Source organism: Pinus tabuliformis, chromosome 4_2 (assembly GCF_031772625.1).
Source record: "Pinus tabuliformis cultivar Carrire ecotype Pingquan chromosome 4_2, CPIR1, whole genome shotgun sequence".
NCBI lineage: Eukaryota > Viridiplantae > Streptophyta > Pinopsida > Pinales > Pinaceae > Pinus > Pinus tabuliformis.
Window position 1 is genome coordinate 722742424 of NC_142304.1, and position 21233 is coordinate 722763656.

A 21233-nucleotide genomic window follows, 5' to 3' on the forward strand; every position below is an offset into this window, starting at 1 on the left:
ATGGTTTCAGGGGAGACTCCACCAAGTGCATAGGTAAGTTCAAGAACAATTAGAGAGTGCATATATTGATATACATGATAGTTAATTACATATAAAGAAAGCATGGTCTAAGGGGGAGACTCCATTAGGTCCTCAAGGAAGTTCAGGAGAACATTGACAAGAAGCATGGTTTCAAGGGGAGACTCCATCAAGTCCATAGGATCAATTAGAGACATTAAACGATTTGGTAGATACTTACAAATGTGGAATAAGAGCATGGTCCCAGGGGGAGACTCTATCAGGACCACATGAAAGGTCAGGCATACTTGGATAATAGTGTTAGGAAGCATGGTTTTAGGGGGAGACTCCATCAGGTCAACAAGAAAATTCATAATAAAATAAAGATTGCAGACATTGACATGCATGGAAGGAACTTACAGATGAAGATAGCATGATCTCAACGGGAGACTTTATTAACAACAAGATCAAGGCCACACACAATCATTGAAGCATTGATAGACAACCAAGTCCTTTTTTCATTGATGCCAAAGGGGGAGATAAGGAAAACATTGATAAACATCAACAAGGAAGAAATCAGGGGAGAGAATGCAGACATTGATGAGGAAGACATTAAAGAATAAAGTGAGAAGGAAAGAAAGAAGAAGGAATCTTCGCAAAAGAAAGGGGAGTTCCCAAAAATGTTTTAGGAGAGATTGGTTTGGTGCATGTCAAGGAGAGTTTGGCCCATTGTCATCAATGACCATCAATGTTTGGTGATGTTTCCATGAATGAAAAAGGGGAATATTGTTACACATTATGTTTTCATTGATGACAACTTGTGTCATTGATGTCAAAGCAGATGCCTAAGGAAACAACAATGTCATTTATGAATCAATGTGATAGCTTGATATCTTGCATACCGTCATCAAGCGAAGATAAAGAAGTTTGAATTTTCTTGAGTTTCTAATGAATTTATGATGTCCTAATGAATCTATAGATAGTATGCTTGGACAATCCTCTTTGAGACCTTTGTAGTTGTATATCACACTCTGAAAAACTCCTTCCGGATGAGAAGTTATGGCCATTTGAAGATGAACATTAGTAAAGCACCTAAACTATGGGGAAAAAAGCCACTAACATCAAATTTGTTAAATAGCGTGCATCTTTTAGGCAGATCTATGGTTTAGTAGTCAAATCTACAGTGGATATCACATGAACTTGCATGAAGTTTAATGTAATTAAAGATCAAACATCTTTCTCAAATCATATGGATCTGATAGATGGATGAGAATTTGAATGACAAGATATTATATCAACATTCTCAAGGTTTAACCAAGGATAGCCCTCCATGTTGGCCAGTCCACAGTGACACATGGTGGGTTATGATTTACAAAGAAAATTATGTGGCAAAGATGGTAGTGATGGCATGGACCCTTCATTTATATGACTCGTGATAGAATTTTAGTGGGTGTACACATGGCGAATGGTGGTTGGATAGAAGAGATGATGTGGCTGTCTTGCATATTCATTCGTCTCATGGTAGCACTAACATATGGAAAATTCAAGTTGATCAAAGGAGATGATGTGGCTTGACACATCATCAGGATGACATCAATAGGGTGACATGGTCATCTGGGAACCACTACGTGACATGCACAAATGGCACATTTTGATTGGTGAATAGGATAAAAATGGGTGACACGTACCGCCCCTCATGGGATACCACATGGCATGATGACATCATGTTAACGTCAACATGGCGATGACCATGGACCCCTAGGGACAAAGCCACATGAAATGGTCATGTGGCAAAAGGGCTAAGGCTTATTATTTTTTGGGTCAAGACATGGTCACATGGTGATAAAGTATGTGCTCATATGAGTTAAATCTCCAGAGGTGTTGACATAACCATTGGCCTCAAGTCAACACTCATGACCCTGAGACCATAAATGTTAATATGTATAAAACCATGGGCTCAAAGGCTAACACAAATCTTGTGGATCCACCATATGTAATTCAAGTTAGTGTCGGTTTTGAGCTTTAAGAAATAAGTTTTGTTTTATAACTAGTGCACAGTAATGATGGATTTCTTGTTGGTGGTTTTAGTTTGAGCCCTATGACATGTTTTCATTTGTATATGTGGAGAAGTTTTATAATTAGTGGACATGTATGAGGGATTTCTTGTTCATGGTTTCGATTCAATCCTTATGACGGGTTGTCGTTTGTATATGCGAAGAATTTTTATAGCTAGTGGACAATGTTGAGGGATTTCTTGTTTATGGTTTCAACTCGAGTCTGATGGTGGTTCGCCACTTGTATATGGCTTCTTTTTTTTATCATCCTACATTTGTGATGCTTGGATGAAGAGAAACCCTAATTATGTTGTGTGATTGATAGACCTCTGAGTTCGGTGGGTAGTTTAGTTGGTTTAGTGCTTGATGGTTGGCCTCATTGTTTCACATAGTTACGGGTTTGATCCCTATGGTGCTCCATGGTTGGTCAACCTTATGAATACAATGTTCAAGTTTTTGTGTTATCATGAAGATTTGATGATGATTGGTTGACCTAGTTGATGTGTGTATCCCGTAGACACATCAGACTATCCTTGAGCTGGTTACATCAACAAATGTGGAGACCAGACATTTGACATGTCAGATTATCATTACCACAAGAACTGGTCCCATCTCCTTTTGGGGGTAAAAGCATTGAAGTTAGAAACAAAAGCATTCTATTCAATTCACATTACACGAAGTAACACACAACAGAGTTGGTAGTAGGCACATGTTAACTATTTAAAGTCGTAGGTTTGACTAGGTGGTTCATGAGGTTAGAAATCAAATTTTTATTATTTTTATTTATCTCGTAAAAGCTCATTTTTTCAAATTATTAAGAGGCCAAAGACATACATTTTGTGAAGAGCTGCAAGGAAAAGGCTTGTTTGTAGAATGCACCCTTAAAGGGTTATTTTGTCGAACCCTTTATTTGATTTTTGGTTTTTAAGGTTTTGGGAGTTTCTACACACATTTCAAAGCCAAATTGGATTTCAGAAGAAGAATGATGATTAGGGTTTAGTTGTAAATAGTTTTGAAGACATAGAAACAACTTGATGATGTACTTCTGATGTTCAAAATCACTATTATATGTTTTGGGGCTTGTGAGATGGATGTAGTTGATGTTGTGTCTATTGCTAGAACATGTTCCATGAAGGGTTTTATGTGACCAGATTGATGAATAGGTTGTAATAGAATATGGAAAAGATATGACAGGTTTATGACAATAATATAAAAGTGGTATAACGATTAGTTTTGAAGGCATACATTGAAGAGCAGGCGGATCTAGTTTGAAATATTGTGAAAAGTGGTCCACATGAAGTTGGCAAAGGTGTGTGATTCAATAAGATTGGAGCCTACATCAAATTGAAGCCTGCACATCTTATAGCTTGGTGCCTTAATTAGGTTGTAACAGATTGCAAGTGGTTGTTTGCACATTTTCGATTTTGGTGCCTCAATCAAGTTGTAGCCTATCACAAGTAGTTGCATGCACATTTTGGGGCTGGGTGCCTCTAGTAGGTTAGTGCCTTCAAATATGTGTAATGAAATAAAGAAAAAGAAAAAGAATTTATGGTTTCTCTTGCAAGATTTTCCACGTAAAAGCTTGTGCCCTCTCGTGTTTATGGCTTCTTCATGCATAGTTTCAATTAATGTTATGATGCAAATTGCCATGGTACATTGCTACATAATTGTTTATTGATAAAATGTTTTAAAATTATAAGTTTGACATCATACTAATTCACCCACCCCCTCTCAGTGTCATATTTGGCTAACAAAAGAAGTATAATTGTGATTGGACACCATCTTATTTAGGTAAATGAAATTCCACCTCAAATAATGTTAAAATTCCACAATATTTAGTTTATTGCTTCTCATCAACCTTTCTAATGCAAAAATGATTTCCACTATTCTACATTTTTTTGGTAATATGCTACCTAAATTCATATACATATTAACTAATTACATTTACGAATATAAAAAATTCAAAGACAAAATTTATTAAATAACTATAATATATTTATATATGTTTATCATGTTCCCATTTATAATCTTTAATGAAATCTAATTGCTATTTTATCATTAAAAATCCAATTTCTATTTTGTCACTTCATTCTTTTTTTTTTTTTACGTGATGTTTAGTATTGGTATTTATCTAATTCCACACACAACTTTTTGAACATTTTCCTTTATAGCCTACAAGAAGTCACGAATCGTATTTTAACCATGTCTATTTTATGTATTAACACATGCCTTTTATATTCTAATTTCTTTTATTCATCATACTTCTACATCCATTTTTAACATAAATTCAAAATTGTATATAACATATAAATGTAATGAATCCCACACATTAGTATATGCGAAGACAAGTAATCATTCTTTAAAGCCATGTTTTAGAATATTTGGAAAAAAAAGAAGCACTTTTGACATTTTAATATATCTTTTTATCCTCTTTGAAGTTTCTTTGTTGCGTAATACTTCTCTTTCAAATGATTGAGGTTGACCATCACTCCAGAATCATGAAACTTAAAAATACTTAATAAAATTAACCATAGCCTAAACCCTCAACCATAGACCCCATTGGTTGAGCTTTCTATCTTTGTCTTAAAACCTTCATATATATGTATCCACAAGCCACATTCAATTAGATATATATAGGGCCACATTGTTCAATCTCTTGTACCAAGTATATGAGGTAATGCTCGTAAGAATTGCACGAGTTTGGAGGGTAGTACATTTGAATATCACGCATGAGAAGTGAAACATTCTTCTCTCAATAGTTAAAATCATCGTGATGTATTTCTTTAATAGGACTCGGCTGCAAAGATAAATACTGTGCATTATAATATAAATGATTTCATGAGGTAGTGATATAAACTTATATAAAAACATTAAAAATGAAATTTTCTATAGAATAATAAATGACCAACATGCACCACATCACCGTTAACAAAAAAACCATGTAAAACTCTACAAGAGCTTCTAATAATACTAAAATATACAAATTCACAATTCAGTTACAAAGAAATTTAATGCATTACTTTTATTCAATCATGCAAATCATGTGTTTTCACATCAGTTTTGAATTATATTTTTTTTTAATCATTTTTAAAATTTTGCAATAAATTAAACAAGTGTAATATATGGTGTTGTTGTTTAGTACTTATTTCTTATATAAAAAGTAATTATAAAATTATAAAGTTTGGATCTCAATCAATATTATAGTATAAAAGTATCAGAATGGTTAATGGTCTCTTATTTAATATATGAACTTATTTATATTTTTAGTAAGAAACTCATAATTCTTACATTTGAGTGCACAATTAATGGATATTTTAAATTTTGCAATTTTTAAAATGTATACACACTTTACATGAAGGGAAAGTATACATGAGACACGTGTTTCTTTAAGAAAAAACATGTTTACTTAGTGAAACTCTCTTTAAAGTTGAATTAAGTGCAGCAAGCATACTAGACTAGATATATCTTAGTCAGTATAAGTAGTAATGGTCAATTATGACCAAATAATGTTATAATAGTTGTTGATGATCAACCTTATAAGCAATATGATCACTAATTAATTAATGGAGATTGATGTATACGTAGCCTCCCAGTTTAGAAATCATATCTACCAAAAACTATATATAATCTAGTTTGTTGTTGAGTTTTTATTTGTTGTGTCCTCATCTTAAGAAGAGCCTTGATGTGCATCACTTATCAATTTAGAGAATTGAGGAAATATAGAAAGATTATATGTAACATGGTATATTTGGAAAGCCAATTTATTTATTTTTTAATTAAAATAAACCTTATATTGCAACATTTTTTAAATGTTTCTAAATAACTTCTACTTTTAACTAAAAAACTAATTCTACCATAAAAATTACAAAATTGTAACATTAAAATTTCTAAATTAAAAATTGTTTTTATACTTATTTAATTCAAAATTATTTATTTATTAATGTAATAAATCCTTATATCAAAATTACAAAATAAAAAATATATAATATTTAAACATATTAATTTAAATTTATAAAAATTAAATATTAAAATTTAATTACACCTTAACATTATATTCAATATAATAAATAGATATATTAATTATTTTAAAATATTTAAATTATACCATTTCCATTTATGATTTAGAATTTCATTAAAACTTAATCATAATAATTAAATTAATAGAAAATAATACATATACCATTATTAAAATAAATTAACTTTGAAATAAAAAATACATACAACATTTTAAAAAAAAATTAACTTTAAAAACAAATACATAATACCATTAAAACAAAATATTTAAATGATATACTAAAAATCAAATGAATGGTATATTTTGGAGGCTCAAAGCAAAATTATGGTCTAAGATTTATTTTATGACTATAAAAGAGCCCTGCACACCGCTTGGTAAGTATTTTCATAATATTCGTTTTTTAAGATGAATTAGTTAATGAGAACATGTATTGGTAAGTATTTTCATAGCATTCACATAATAGTTTGTGAAGGGGAGCGCGGCGGCCGAGTGGAGGTGTGCAGGTAACGACATCCAACCAGAGATCGAGTTAGTGGACTGTAAGCCTATAAGCTAAGCACAGGTGCGTAGCATCTTATGCATGTGCCTTTTTCCTAACCTCGTCTCCTTATGCCAGCTTTTCCATGAAGGCTATCCGCATGTTTTCTCACTATACTTATTAGATGACGTCTGTCAGAATGGAGCTCTACATGTCTTAGGCCTAGTTTCATAAAAGAGCTCTGCATGCCTTAGGCTTAGTTCCTTTCCCTTTCTTTCGACTGGCTTTCTGACTAAAACTCTTTCGTCCTTAGCGGAATTTCTATTTCCTCCTCACTGCATTCTCAAAATATAGTGGTCAACCTGTTTTCCTCTCCGCATTATTGTTTTTACTGGCTCTCTTTTGTTTATGGTTTCGGTTTCTCTTTGGCCGAGATGTTTCTCTTCGTTTACCGAATGCACCTCACCCTCGGCTCGTCTGCGGCTCCAGGTTAGTTTTACTGATCCTCTTGTTATGTTTTCTGTTTAAAGGAAAACCTTAGTTTTTATGAATTAGCTAAATTTGGATGTGAATATTGTTTCTAAAGTTGAATTTTAATTATATTCCAAAAAGGCTGGTAGTTTTAGAAGCTACGCTTTCTTGTCATTCTCTGGTATATGATGCATTTCACATGTTCGGAAAACCATCCTCATGCTGGTCATGGACACCGGTCTTAAAGTTTCAAAAATATTGTGTCATTACCAAGCCATGCACAGATTTTCGCTTTAAGCTAGGACCCTGGTGGTGTGTCTGTGAGGTCTTGTGTTGTTGCATAGTTTGTCCTGAAGAAGAATCATGAAGAACTTCGTTCTAGAAAGGCATGAGCTGCTTTGAATATGGACTAAAGGTTTGATTCAAGAAAGGAAAGATCTTCAAACTGTAGTAGAGTTTTTGGCTCTTGTTTCACTCCATTCTATCCTCCTTGGTCTTGCCGGACCAGATTTTCCCTGGGATGCCAGATTCCAGTTTGTGGTACAAGTTTTAATCCCCTTTCCTTTCTCAGGACTTACTCGGGCAGAGTCCTTTAGATCCATATCTGTTGCTTTTCAAGATATTTAATCCTACTTGGGACAAGAGCTAAACTCCTGAAATAAATGGAACCGTCATTTTTCAAATATCCTTCCTTCCTGCCATAATCTAGCTCCTGATATCGTCATACGTCTTTTAATAGGGGGACAACTGGCCTCGTAATTGAAATCTCTCCTTTTGGAGAAAGTGCCTTTTGTTCCCGAGGCTTCCTACCGCCAGTACTTCGGTCAGACGAGAGTTATTTGAACCTTCTTTCTCCAGGTATTTTATTCACATTTCACCCGTCCTATCAGTTTGCAGTGTCCGACATATATCCTTTTTGGATTTCTTCCAGTACCCATGAGATAAGGTTTAGGTGAGCTATTTATGAATGGATTATCCATCGGACACATCAGCCATGGAGGCCATGATACATGCGGCCATTCAGGCGGAATCCCTCCACATCAACGCCAAGATGTCTAATGAATGGCAATCCACCTTGGATGACATGGTGATCCACCCTTCCGGTTCTCAAGATGACATGGGTGGTATCGATAGAGTAAGGTCGCCTCGAGGAAACAGTAAAATCGAGATAGAGCCAAAAGGAAGGGCATATGATGAAGGCCATTCAAGGAAAAGTCTAAAGCCTATAAAAACTATTCCCCCTCCTGTAGCCATTAAAATTGATAGCCCTCACCTGGCAGACCGCATAGGAAGCCTCCAGGATAATGCTCTGGTAGGCCGGTGGCATTTCTCGGAGATGGATGACCAAAAAATGAGAAGCTGGCTCAAGCTGCAATGGAAACCATTAATAGGATATGTTCCTATCGCGACCAAATTATTAAAGGAGTGGTATTGTTTTCATTTCCTTAGTGCGGGTGACCTGGAAACCATTCTGAAGCAATAGTGGGTTTATGGAAGAAGTTTTCTAGCATTACACAAATGGTATTTGGGTTATAACCCGTTAAAGAATACCCCTACCAATAACCTGATATGGGTTAAACTTCCCGGATTGCCCCTGGAATTATGGTCAAAGGAAACATTAGCAGAGATAGAAAATGCCATAGGGAGGTGTGTTTATGTTGACCCATGGTGCTTAGGAGAGAAACATAAAAGAGTTTTCCGGACCATATTGATATCTTCTAGAGGGAGTTAAAGATTAGACAGAGGCTGGATTTCTGGGGAGTCCCCTTTAGATGCTCAACTTGCCATCGCACTGGTCATCTTATCAAGAACTGCTCGCGGCGCCCTATAATAAGCCGAAAGCATCATGGCATCCACCAATTCGCGACAAAGTCTTATAGAATAAAAGCCTCTACCCTGGATTCGAAGAAATTAGCATCTCCAAAAAGCCAGTCTCCTTCTGGGTCTGATGAACAACATAGGACGTTTAATGATGATCATCAGTAAACTCCTCCGTCGCTCAAAAATTCAAACCCTTTGTATAGCATATCTCCTTCGATGCCCCCTCTGGAGATAGCCTCTGATCATGAAATTCCTTGTCCTTCGAACCCTCCTTTGGAGCCATCCTCTGATCACGAAGTCCCAAATCCTCCCCCGATCCCTCGGCCTTTAATAAACATCAGCAAGGAGGTCCACATTATTCAATCCTCATCTCCATCCCCTATTAAGAAAAAATCCCATCTAGAAAAGGAAAAGAGCCTCTGATTATGCCCACCCCTGTTAATTCTCCTATTTCATCGCCTACAGACTCAATTCGTAGTGATCTAGACTACCTTTTAAGCAAAAAAACCACTGGAGCTCAGGCCTCTCACCATTCATAAGCCCGGAAATCAAAGATCTCCCCAAATAAGCCCCAATTTTGCAAGTAACATTATGGTGAGGAGGAAAAACAACAGGGGCAGTAGACACTTCAGGGGGAGGGGTGAAGGAGTAGGCAGAGGAGTCAGTAATCTATCTCTTATCGATATAACCATCATTGATATGACTGAAGAAAGGCCTCTTAGAGCAAGCATGGCCTGAAAGCCTTGTCAATGAATTTCATTATATCCGTGAACATTAGAGGTCTGGGGGCAGACTAAAAATTTGCGGCCTTAAAGAATTTTTTCCTATCAGCAAGCCCCAAAATCATTTTAATACAAGATACCATGCATGCCTCTTCTGTAACAATTTCTTATTTCAGGAAGATGTTCCCCTTTTGGCACATTTCCACTTTGGAAGCTAATGGCCTTTCTGGCGGCTTAGCGGTGTTATGAGGTCCTAACTGGATCAAAGCAAAAACTTATAGCTATCTCGCAGGCATCCTCATCTCGGCACAAATAAGGGGTCATAAATGTCCAATAAATATTTTGAATATATATGCTCCCTACAAGAACAGATTATCATTTTCGCTTCAGAAATTTTTGATGTTGAATTTTTATTGATTGCAAGAGACCTTAATGTCACCTTAAATATGGATGAAATATGGGGCATCAATAAGAAAAAGGATCCCATTGTTGACATAATTAAAAATGAGTTTCTAAGTAGGAACTTTGTTGACATCCTCCCTCCCAAATTGCACCTGACGTGGGAAAATGGAAGAGCCGAGAAAGCTTATATTGCCAAGACAATCGACAGATTTATTCTTCATGCTAGTCTAATTGATAAATTAGGCATGCCTTTTTCATCAATTGAGAATGTCTTCATTTCTAATCATAGACCGATTATGCTAGGATGGAGGGAAAAGGGGTTTAGAAAAGGCTACTCTTTTAAATTCAACAGATCATGTTTAGAAGATCCAGAGTTTAATGATATCATAATTAAATCCTGGAGTGAGATGTCGTCTCCCGAATCATTTCCACTTTTAATGACGTTCAGGGACAAAATGGAATCCATTCGAAAGGTGGTAAAAGAATGGCAGTTCAAGAAAAGGCAAGCGAACAGAAATGATCTCCGGGAAATTCAAAAGGAATTAGACAGCGCCGCGGAATCCATGGCTACACATATGTTATCTTTTAAAATGAGATGTCGGATAAAGGAGCTCCAAAAGAAAAAATTGAAAATTTTAGAACAGGAAGAATCTTTCTGGAGGTTAAAGAGCAGAGCGATATGGATGAAGGAAGGGGACAAGAATTCAAAATTTTTTCATAATTTCGCCAGCTCCAGATGTGAAAAGAATTCTATATGGAAAATCAGTGATGGAAGAGGAGGTTTCCTATATTCCCAACAGGACATTTCAAACGAGGCGATGAAATTTTTTGAAAATCAGTACAAAAGGTCTAAAGAATGCAAGATTCAGGATATTTTGTGGGGCATTGAAGTGTTTCCTCGGATGTTTGATGATGACTAAATGATCAAATTTTCCAGCCAATATCTGAGGAGGAGCTGTTAGGAACAATGAAATCTTTTAAAAGGGACAAGTGCCCGGGTCTAGATGGCTGGATGATAGAATTCTTCATTCACTTTTTCGATCTTATCAAATCTGATCTGTTAAGGATGGTGGAAGGATCCAAGATGTTAGGTAGTATCAATCATAAAACCTCTTCCACTAATATAGCACTCATTCCTAAAAAGGGAGATGCAGAATCCTTCAAGGACTTTAGACCGATTTCACTTTGTAATATCTCCTTCAAAATTATATCGAAGATCATAGCAGAAAGAATCAAAGGAACTTTCTCAAAATTCCTAACAAAGGACCAACACGACTTTTTAAAGGGAAGAAATATTCTGGATGCAGTCGCAAGCACACAGGAAGGTCTGTTTGCCATACATTCTAAAAAAAGTGATGCGGTCATTCTCAAGATCGATCTCTGTAAGGCATACGATTGCCTTGATTGGGGCTTCACCAGGTGTTTGCTCGCAAAGATTGGTTTAAGAGCCAGCATGATCAACTGGATCATGGCCTGCGTTGAAAAGGTGGACTATGCGATCATCATTAATGAGATTCCATCTCCTTTTTTCCGTGCGGCCAGAGGTCTTTGCCAAGGATGTCCCCTATCACCGCTTTTGTTTATCTTGGCTATGAACTCGCTTAGCCTACATATCAACAAGGCCGTCAAGGAAAACAAGTGCCATCCTCTTAAAATTTGCAGAAATAATTCAATCTCACACAATTTATTTGTAGATGATATTATTTTATTCGGAATGATTTGCAGATTCACCTGGATATGCTTTTATGAAATCCTTAAAAATTTTCAAAAGGCTACAAGATTGCAAATAAACAATGCGAAGTCAACAATTTACCACAATGATATCAATCTGGATGAAGTTGAATGGTTAGCTGACCTTTTTGGAATTAAGGCGCAATCCATCAGTCTTGGAATTAAATATTTGGGTTTTCAGATAAAAGCAAATGGATACTCAAAGACAGATTGGCAATGGATTCCAGATAGATACTACAGGAAGATTTCAGTTTGGGAATATAGATGCCTTTCTCTGGCGGGAAGAGTGACCTTGGCACAATCAGTATTAAATCAACTTGCGGTTTACTGGGCACATTTATATTTTCTTCCTGCGAGTATAATTCAAAATATGAATAAACTAACAACAAATTTTATTTGGGGTGGTCAAGCAGAAAGAAGGAAATATCATCTCTCAAAGTTATCCAGTATCTCGTTGCCAAAGAGTATGGGAGGATGGGGTTTGCTCGATATGTGCACTTTTGGGAAGGCTCTTTTATGCAAGTCTTTGTGGAGAGTGATTCATGGAGAAGGACCATGGAGTATCACAATTCAGAAGAAATACTTGGGCAGGAAGGACTTATCATTTTGGTTCAGGGAGGGAAGGATCAGCGCCTCATATGGTTCTTCAATTTGGCTTAGCTTTCGTAAGATAGAAAGTTATTTTTTGAAGAACTTAATTTGGCGTTTCCAAACTGGCAACAAGATCCTTATTGGAAAAGACCAGTTCCTGAGCGGTGCCGAGGAGATCAATGTGCCTGAATCTTTATTAAATTTCTTTCATAGAAAGGGTCTTTTCTTTTCGGACAGTTTGATTCCTGGTTGGCAGGGACCTATTCCACTGTGGAAAGATGCAGGAAATCTAGAAAATCTAGGTGCGATCGCTCTTCAATGGGAACACATCAGGACGTGCTTAAGGAACTATGGCATTTTTCGCTTAGTGGAATCTGATTGTCTCATCTGGAAAAATTCGAAAGGGATGAATATTGTCCGTGTCAAAGATGTATATCAGAATTTAATTCGTCAAAAGAAGCCCCCTCACAATCCTTTTTTCCCTTGTATTTTTTGGAAGGCTGGATGCCCTTCCAAAATGATTTTCTTCTCTTGGCTAACATTCCATAACAAGAATTTATCCTGGGAAAACTTAAAGAAGAGGGGATGGCACGGTCCTGGTTTGTGTCCTATATGCAGGTCAGAGGAGGAGAACAACGATCACTTATTTTTAAAATGCAAAAGAACTCAGCAATTATGGCATGCTTTGGAGAATTGTTATGGAATCCAGCATAAATTCCACGCTTCAATTATTGAAGCGTTTCTCTGGTGCAGTGAGCAAAAGGAATCATGGAGAACAATTTTTATTATCACTCTGTGGAGCATTTGGAAGTGGCGAAACAACTCTATTTTCAATAACAGCAAATCTCCTTTCTTGGAAATATTTTTCAATATTGTTTCTCTCTTTGAAGCACTCCCGCAAAAGACTCTCAAGCAAAAAAAGGGCGCCTGTAAAGAACTTTCAAAGGAACACTCAATTTTTCCAAGGGCGTACTTCGATGGAGCTGAACAGAAGGGTTCCTGTGGCTGTGGAGTTCTCATTATAGTAAATGAAAATAACCAATTTTACATCCACTGGAACGGGGGGAAAGGCTCCAACAGTAAAGCGGAGGCGATGGCTCTCGCTGGCCTCCTAAAATTTTGCCTCTTTCTAAATATTCAGGATGTCTCAGTGTTTGGAGATTCAAAAGTAATGGTGGATTACGTCTCAAGAAAAAATTATATTTTCATGCCACACCTTGTAGGATGGATGGACAGGATCAGTTTTTTCTGGGGATGTTTGGATGGAGGATCTATTCATCATATCAGCAGGGCTCAAAATCAGCAGGCAGACTTGTTGTCAAAAAAGGGTCTTCATTCGGCTCCAGGTTCTTGGTATTTGCAGGTATCTTCTGAAGGGAAAATTTTTTCTATCCAGGAATTTTCTCTTCCTGATTTCTAATTTTATGATAGCAGTCTCACAGGTTTTCTCTATGCATTTTGTTTTAATTGATGTTGCTTCTTGTTTTATCTCCGCGGAATTCTCCTCCTATGACAAATATATGATCTAAGAAAATCTTGTAGCTGGATGTTTTTGTCTATGATCTGTGAACTCTATGATCTAAGATAATCGTGTAGCTGGATATTAGTCTTTGATCCGTCAGTTTCCTGGCAGGTGTCTTTTTTGGAATATGTTCCATGTTTTTTGATAAATGATCCAGAGCTATGGATCATCTTCAGAATTTCAATCGAATGTACAAATATGCCTCTTTATATTTCTCATATAATACAATATCATGCTTTTTCGTCCTGAAATAAAAGTATTTTCATAGCATTCGTTTTTTAAGATGAATTAGTTACTGAGAATATGGTTAATACATAGGAAAAAAATATTGATTAAAAAAAATTATCTCTTAAATTAATATCATTGATAATAAATTTAGTTTTCATTTTGTTTTTAATTAAAAAATAATTTAGTTTTCATTTTGTTTGTAGTTAAAAAATATTTTTCAATGGTGATTTATTTCATATATTTATTAATTAATATTTGTGAGATGATTTTATAAAGAAAAATGGTAAGGAACTGGATTAAGTCGGAGAAAAATGGAAAACGGTCTATTTTAATGTGGGAAAAGGGACATTGTAACAAATAAGTGAAATAGCTATTGGGTAATTGTAAAAAATTGATAATAAAATTTTAAATTAAATAGTGGTTTTTTTGTTGTAATTTTTTATGGTTTAAATCTTTTTAATATATGAATAAATTTAACATTTTTTAACTCAACCTATCATGTCAAAGTTTATATATGTCATTTTTCTATCTCACCGTTTCAATCTTTAAAATTTTATATGTTTGGTTGTACCTGCCCAACCTGTTATGTCCAAGGAAAAAATATATAGTATTCCCTCGTATATCGATCCAACAAATGTCAAGATGTGGACCAAAAGTTTAGACCCTTTTGCAATTGATTAAATAAATATTAAACAGAGTATTGTAAGTTTTAATCGTGGTACGACACCGTGTTTCCATTTAATTTAACGATTGCAAAAATGAATATATAAAATTAAAATAATATACAGGTAAATATTAAGTACTAAGTAATTAATTAATGGTGTTTTTTTTTTTTTTTTTTTTCAAAAGGTGGAAAAACCTATCAAACTCAGTTTTGTCAAACCAACAGTGAGGACAGCCATCTCTGGCTGCTATCCGCAAATGTCAGTTGACACATCACTGTTATCAAGGAAAACCACGCCACCTGAAATAACCCGCTGGTGGTCCGTAAGGGAGCAGAGTTTCACTCCTGCCAGATGCCTCTGGGTCTTGGGCCGTTAACCTGTTTCCTTACGTCCGAGGAAGACGAGCTCTTAACCAAGCAGAAGCAGTTTTAGGGCATACTCCAGGCCCATTAATTAATGGTGTTTGCTTGAATTAATAAGATGTATTGTGTTGGTTTGAATTAATAATATGTATTTTTAAATTTTTTATTATTGATAACTATATTTTAAATTTTATAAAATTCGTCATTCCTTGTAGAGTAAGTAATAGAAAAAAAAAAAATTAAATTTATAAAATTGATTTTTAATTTAAAAAATAATAATTTAATATTATAATTTTAAAAAAATGTAATAATTTTAAAAGTTGTTTGAAAAATTGAGAGCTCAAATTTTTTAACCATACACTGATTACAATATAACTTACTTTTCAACAGTGATAAAAATAATCTCATATTTTTACATCATATCAATTATGCTTTTTTTTCTTATTCTGTAAAATTCCATGGAGTATGAGTTATTTTCGTGCAACTACATATTTACTATTATATTGGCAACTTAGTGGTCTTGTTGTCACTCAATGCAAAATTTGTTTTCAGCTGACTAAAGTACAAAAGAACAGAAAAGTTTGCAACCATCTATCAAGCCATAGAACCCCTCAAAGCTAAATCGGACCCCCTCCAATGGATAGTGCTCAGAATTAGATTTCAATTGGTATATGGAACTCCTCAATAGACTCCGGAATCAAAAGTTAGAGCAAATTGAAGTTGCCATTTTGAAAACTAGAAAACAAAGAGAAAATGCCTAAGGGTAAAATCTCGAGTCCTAACATATCGATGATCCCACATATTGGGGGTCTCACAAATCGGAGATCAGAGGTCCCGACATATCGCATATCGTCGATCAGAGGTTCCAAGGTACAATGCAACAATGGAAGCATTTTGCTGATTAGCGATTAGCGATCCTGCATGTCGGAAGTCTCGACACATCGACAATAGTAATATCGGGGGTCATGGCATATTGATGCATCAAACATCAAAGCTACGATATATCGCAAGATCAACATCATGGCATATCGGCGATCTCGCACATCAGAGGTCTCACAATATCGGAGGTCCAGGCCATATCGGCGATCAACGATTGGTGTTTTCAAAAGTGTCAACCTTAACAAACTTCCAATCAACAATCCCCGAACGACGATAATGTTAAATTTCTGTGATTTGGGCCTCTAGTTTTAAAGCACCAGGAAAGTCCAAAGAGGCATTTACAAAGGAATTCAATCGCAAAACCATAAGAGTGCGGACCTTTTCTCTCTCCTTTAGAGGACCACGTGGCTAAATATCATTGGTTCTGATAAATGATGCGTGCTAGCACAGGATGGGCTCTGATTAATGACACATGGCGACATGTGATTGGTTCCGATAAGGGACATGAGGCAGCTGACGTTAGCATGACGTGGCAGTACGACAGACATGTGGCAGGGATATTCGACGTTTTGAGGGGTCACAAGGGGCCAAAATAGGGTGACACATGTCACCACTCACAAGGTGACACGTGGCAGAGGATGATGTCACATCGGTGATCAGTAATCGAAGGATGAGCATTGTCACTCCTAGTGAAACCTCCGATTGCGATCCACCGATAAAGGGGATCTGACATAGGGATTGACCCGCACTCACATAAAGAGCCAAAGACCCAGGGGCTTAGCGCAGAGGGTGATCGATAATCGGCGATTGGCAAAGTTAAAATGTAGAACCTCTCCAAGTTGAATCCTCGATTGCGATATGCCGATAAATGGGGCTCTGATTTTGTGCTAGCACATGGTCTGGAACAACTTAAAGGATGAGGGGTGCTTAACCATTTACAAAGGAAGATAGCCCCTGGACAGAACAAAATGCACTGGCACCCGAAGGCTAAGCACCTGATCACCGCCCCCGGTCATATGAGGAAGAAAGTAGAAAGGGGCTAAACAAAGGGGCCTAGGACCACTTTTAATCATCGTTTGTAATGCCTTTTAGAGTAAAATCCCTGACGAAGAAAAAGCTCTGATATAACAATATAGTTATATTACTGGGAATAGAGCACTTCGATAAGTGAAAGGCATGGAGTTATGTGATTGGTGAGTCGACAGATGTGATTCCATGATACCACCAAGGCCACCACATTTGATCGCTCCTGGCTACAAAGAGGGGCGAAGTCAGGCAGTTAAGGTGAAAGCGACAAGAACTGGCCGAGCAGCAAGAGAGGCACATTGAGGAAGAGATGTGGTTTGAACAGAGGCCATAACATGGATGGCAGGGAGATATTTTTCTCACCATCATTCAACTTTTCTTATTTTTGTTTATTTTGTATTTCCTTGTATTTCAGGAAAGGAATCAAATCTTGATTATAATCATTTGGGCAACAGAGCTATCACACACCAAGACAACTAGTCATTCAGACAGCTAGCCTTTGGCTGAGATATTTTGTAACTGTTGATTCAAAGTTCCCCCTCTCCTTATAAATAGGGGGAAGAAATAGAGGTTCTAGAATTCTACACCCGAGTGGTCCAAATTTTGTGATTCCATTTTGGTTCCACTTGTCTATTCATGAGGGACTTGAGCGACATTGCTAAATGTAATGGATTGGTGAATGGGGCTCATTTGGAGGATTAATGAAACTCTTTGGTGATTCCTACCATAGTAGTAAGCAATGTGTTCTCCTCTTTGTATTTCACTTCATGTATGTTTCTCTTCTACATAAATTATGTAATGAAGTTGCCGATCTCATTCTCCCATGGTTATATATATGCTGCTAAGTAGTAACACTACTGTTGTTAATTAAAGATTTACTCATGTACCTTTAAGAGCACATATTTACTTATGTTGGTTAGTGATAAGTGTATCTATGAGGTATAGAGCATGAAACCTTAATTTGCGCTCCACAATTCCCACCATTCCATCTCTTTGGTCTTCCATCCTTCTGCTGAGATATTGTTGCTTAGGATTCTCTATTATTCCCATCCCTATGCATCAAATTCCTTCCTTTCTCTCCTCCTCTTCATTTTACTACAACTCCAATATTAAGCTACCTATTGTTGTGTGTCAACCACTAGAATCAGATATTTCTCTTTGAGATTGACTTCATTTACCCCCTGAGCATTTAGACCCATGTATTTTCTTGAATTCACCTTGATGAAGGACTATTGAATCAAGTCCTCTTTATTATCCTTTTCAATTACATGACAATTGGAGTGTAGTAGTAAGCCCCACTGATAATCTTCCAAAGCACTCATCTATTTAAGATGTTCTAGACACTGGTCTACAAGCAGCTCAGAAATTATCTCAAAAAAACTTTTTATATCTCCTAAAACACTTGTACAACAAGTGATAGAAAAACGAAAACAAATCCTTTTAATTGTTCTTAAAGATTGGTTTCACAAGCCTTTTTACCACATTTCTCCCCATACTCATAGTATTGGATTTGTGAATTTTTGGGAACTACTCACGATTTTCTAATTTGTACAAAATAGATAGCCTTTTCTCTCTCGTGGAAATCATATCCTTTCCTTTTTGCAATATATTACTCCCCGTCAAGGTTTATACGTTTTGTTGCCTCTTTCTTCTTTTCAATTATTATTATTATTATTATTTTTTTATAATATAGGGATGGTTTTGTGGTAAGAACAACTTATGCTTGTCATACATATTTTTATTTGGATCTTTTGATTATTTATAAAATTATTTCAGTTTACACGATGGAAATTCGTGTTTCCCTTAGTTTATGGATTCAAAACATATACAAATAAGTAGTAAACAAACTAAGGATTCAAAATATATATATAAATAAGTTCTAAAAATGATTAGAATAATTACATTTAATTTATATGATAATTTATTATAATAAATAAAAATCTTAAATTACAACCAATATTCCAGATTAATATAACATGAAATAGGAAAGTTATATTATTATTAAATTTTCATACATCATATGAATTTACACCATTCCATAATTCATAATATTTTTAATGTGATGGTCGATATATATATTTGTATTTTTTAATGTGTATTTTTCTGTGTAAACAAAGAATAAGATTGATAATGGTTTAATTGAGTTAAAACAATTTTATATAATTTTTTATTTGATTTATTTTTTTAGACATTGTATCTATAAATATTAGTATTAAGGATTATTAAAGTTAATATGGAATGAATGGTTTTGGTTTTTGTTTTTTTTCATTTAAAAAGAAAAATTGTTAGTAAATAAAATATGTCTTTTTAAAATCTCTAAAAAGATTGACACCATTCATGGTTAGAATAATTCTTGTTTTGTTTCTTAATTGTGACTATTTTTACTCATTTGCTTTCCAATCTTTACACTTATAATGATAATCCTAACACCATTATGACACCTCTCATTTGTAATAATCCATAAATCTTGTAAACTTCTTGCATTCTAATATACTCTCAAATCTTAGTCTTAGCATGATGTGATATTAATGTGACACACTACACATTATTATAGGTTTGTATTTTTTTTAATAATAATATATGGTCATATAGACATGTATTATATGCATTCCACTTCATTTCAATACTCTTTGTTAGCGAATCTACTTATATATGAGAATGAAAAATCTTATTATCCTTTGAAAGTATCTTGTTAATCAAAAGTTTACATGATGTAATAAATCAACAAATAATTTTTATAAAATAAGTAGAAAAAAATCTTCCAAAACATGTAGGACACCCATACCAAATATTTATAGGTATATCAAACCGTACTTCAATGTATCAATAAAGTATGTGTTCAACATTTTAGGGCATGGCTATGTTGATTATAGATTCCGAAATATTCTTGAAATATGCAATCAACATAAGTTCAATAGTCATTCCATGAATAACCTTAAGTTCAATAATATCATCTATCGCCAATAACAACAATCGTCATCTATCGCCGTCTATAATAACATTTTTCTTTTGGGAAAAGAGGTATTCTAGAAAATTGTATTAGTGGTAAATTAATAACTTCCTCAACATAACATGTAGAGAAGTTTGTATAAATTTATTCACTCCAACCTCATTTATTTTAGAAAATGGAATTATTTCATTCATACATGTTTTTTTGTTTTACACCTTTAGAGTCATTATCATAATGTAGGAATGGTGTGAACTAGAACGGATTTTCATCTGATCATCATTTGAAATAATTAATAATAATGTAATATATAAAGCACATATTATGAACATGCCAATACTATAATTGATATGAATTGGATCATTATATTTTTAGTCATCCACCTTGATGCATTTGGAGTGGAAAAAGTGGAGGAATTAGCTCACGAGATCGTTTTTACTCGCAGGACCCAATTTCATGAATCAGAGTTTGAAATCTTTTGGGAGCATTTTGAGGCATCAAACGACATTTCTTGGGGGTAAAAAATTGTCACTTAAGTGCCACACATTTTCATGCTATTATACACACATAAAGTTTTCCAACGACATATGAATTATGTCAATCGGAGTTCGTATGCAAAAGTTATGCCACTAAGAAGTTGACCTTCCTGTTTTAACACCTATTGTTCGGGAGGATGCTGCGTGAGCTCCCATTATTCATGGAAAAGGGCTAGCCACATGTTTGTGATGTAAAAGACTCTAGAAGAGTCTATTTTCTAACTCTAGTTAAGAGTTGATGTAGTCAAACTTAACCACTAGTAGCCTATCAGGTTGTGTTATAACCAAGCCACTAGGAGGAAGAGGCATTTCATTCTTTTGAGAGCATTTTGTTCCATAGTTGAGCAAAGATAGCCAAGAGAGATAGGAGGTAGAGCACATAGAGAGGATTTGTGCACTGTAGCAGCCCACGGGCCACAAACATTACTTCTTTGTACCTGCAACCATATATCTAGACAGAGAAAGAGAGCAAAGCGCCCTCACCTTCTCACTAAGTTTTTCTTCCGAAAGGGTTTCCCAGAGAGCATATCTTGTGTATTATGTGCGTGGGGGATTATTTTGTCATTCTCTACTTTCCTCTTGATTTAATTTTACATGCATGCACTAATTACAATTATTTTACTCTAGAAATTAAATAAAATTGTAATAGTGTAAAATCTCAGATTTTTAATATAATATTATCAGATCTGTTGTGACGAACTGCTTAGTGAAATATCCATGACGACTTACAGATCAATAATATACTTTTATTTTATATAACTTTAATCTTTGAAAACTAAATGCTTG

General features: G+C 35.1%; 1 protein-coding gene across 1 annotated transcript; it reads left to right on the plus strand.

Moving 5' to 3' along the window:
* The first annotated feature begins 7982 nt into the window (after window positions 1-7982).
* Window positions 7983-16534, plus strand: LOC149171600 (uncharacterized). The gene is made up of 3 exons (XM_089426029.1): window positions 7983-8327; window positions 10898-13628; window positions 16389-16534. The coding sequence occupies exons 1-3, from the start codon at window positions 7983-7985 to the stop codon at window positions 16532-16534; spliced, it is 3222 nt and encodes a 1073-aa protein (XP_089282155.1).
* Window positions 16535-21233: the final 4699 nt, after the last annotated feature.

Coding starts and splice junctions, on each gene's coding strand:
- LOC149171600 (XM_089426029.1), top strand. CDS start 7,983: ATGGATTATCCATCGGACACATCAGCCATGGAGGCCATGATACATGCG. Junction 8,328..10,897: donor GCCTCCAGGATAATGCTCTG/GTAGGCCGGTGG, acceptor CAAATTTTCCAG/CCAATATCTGAGGAGGAGCT. Junction 13,629..16,388: donor GGGTCTTCATTCGGCTCCAG/GTTCTTGGTATT, acceptor GTGCTAGCACAG/GATGGGCTCTGATTAATGAC.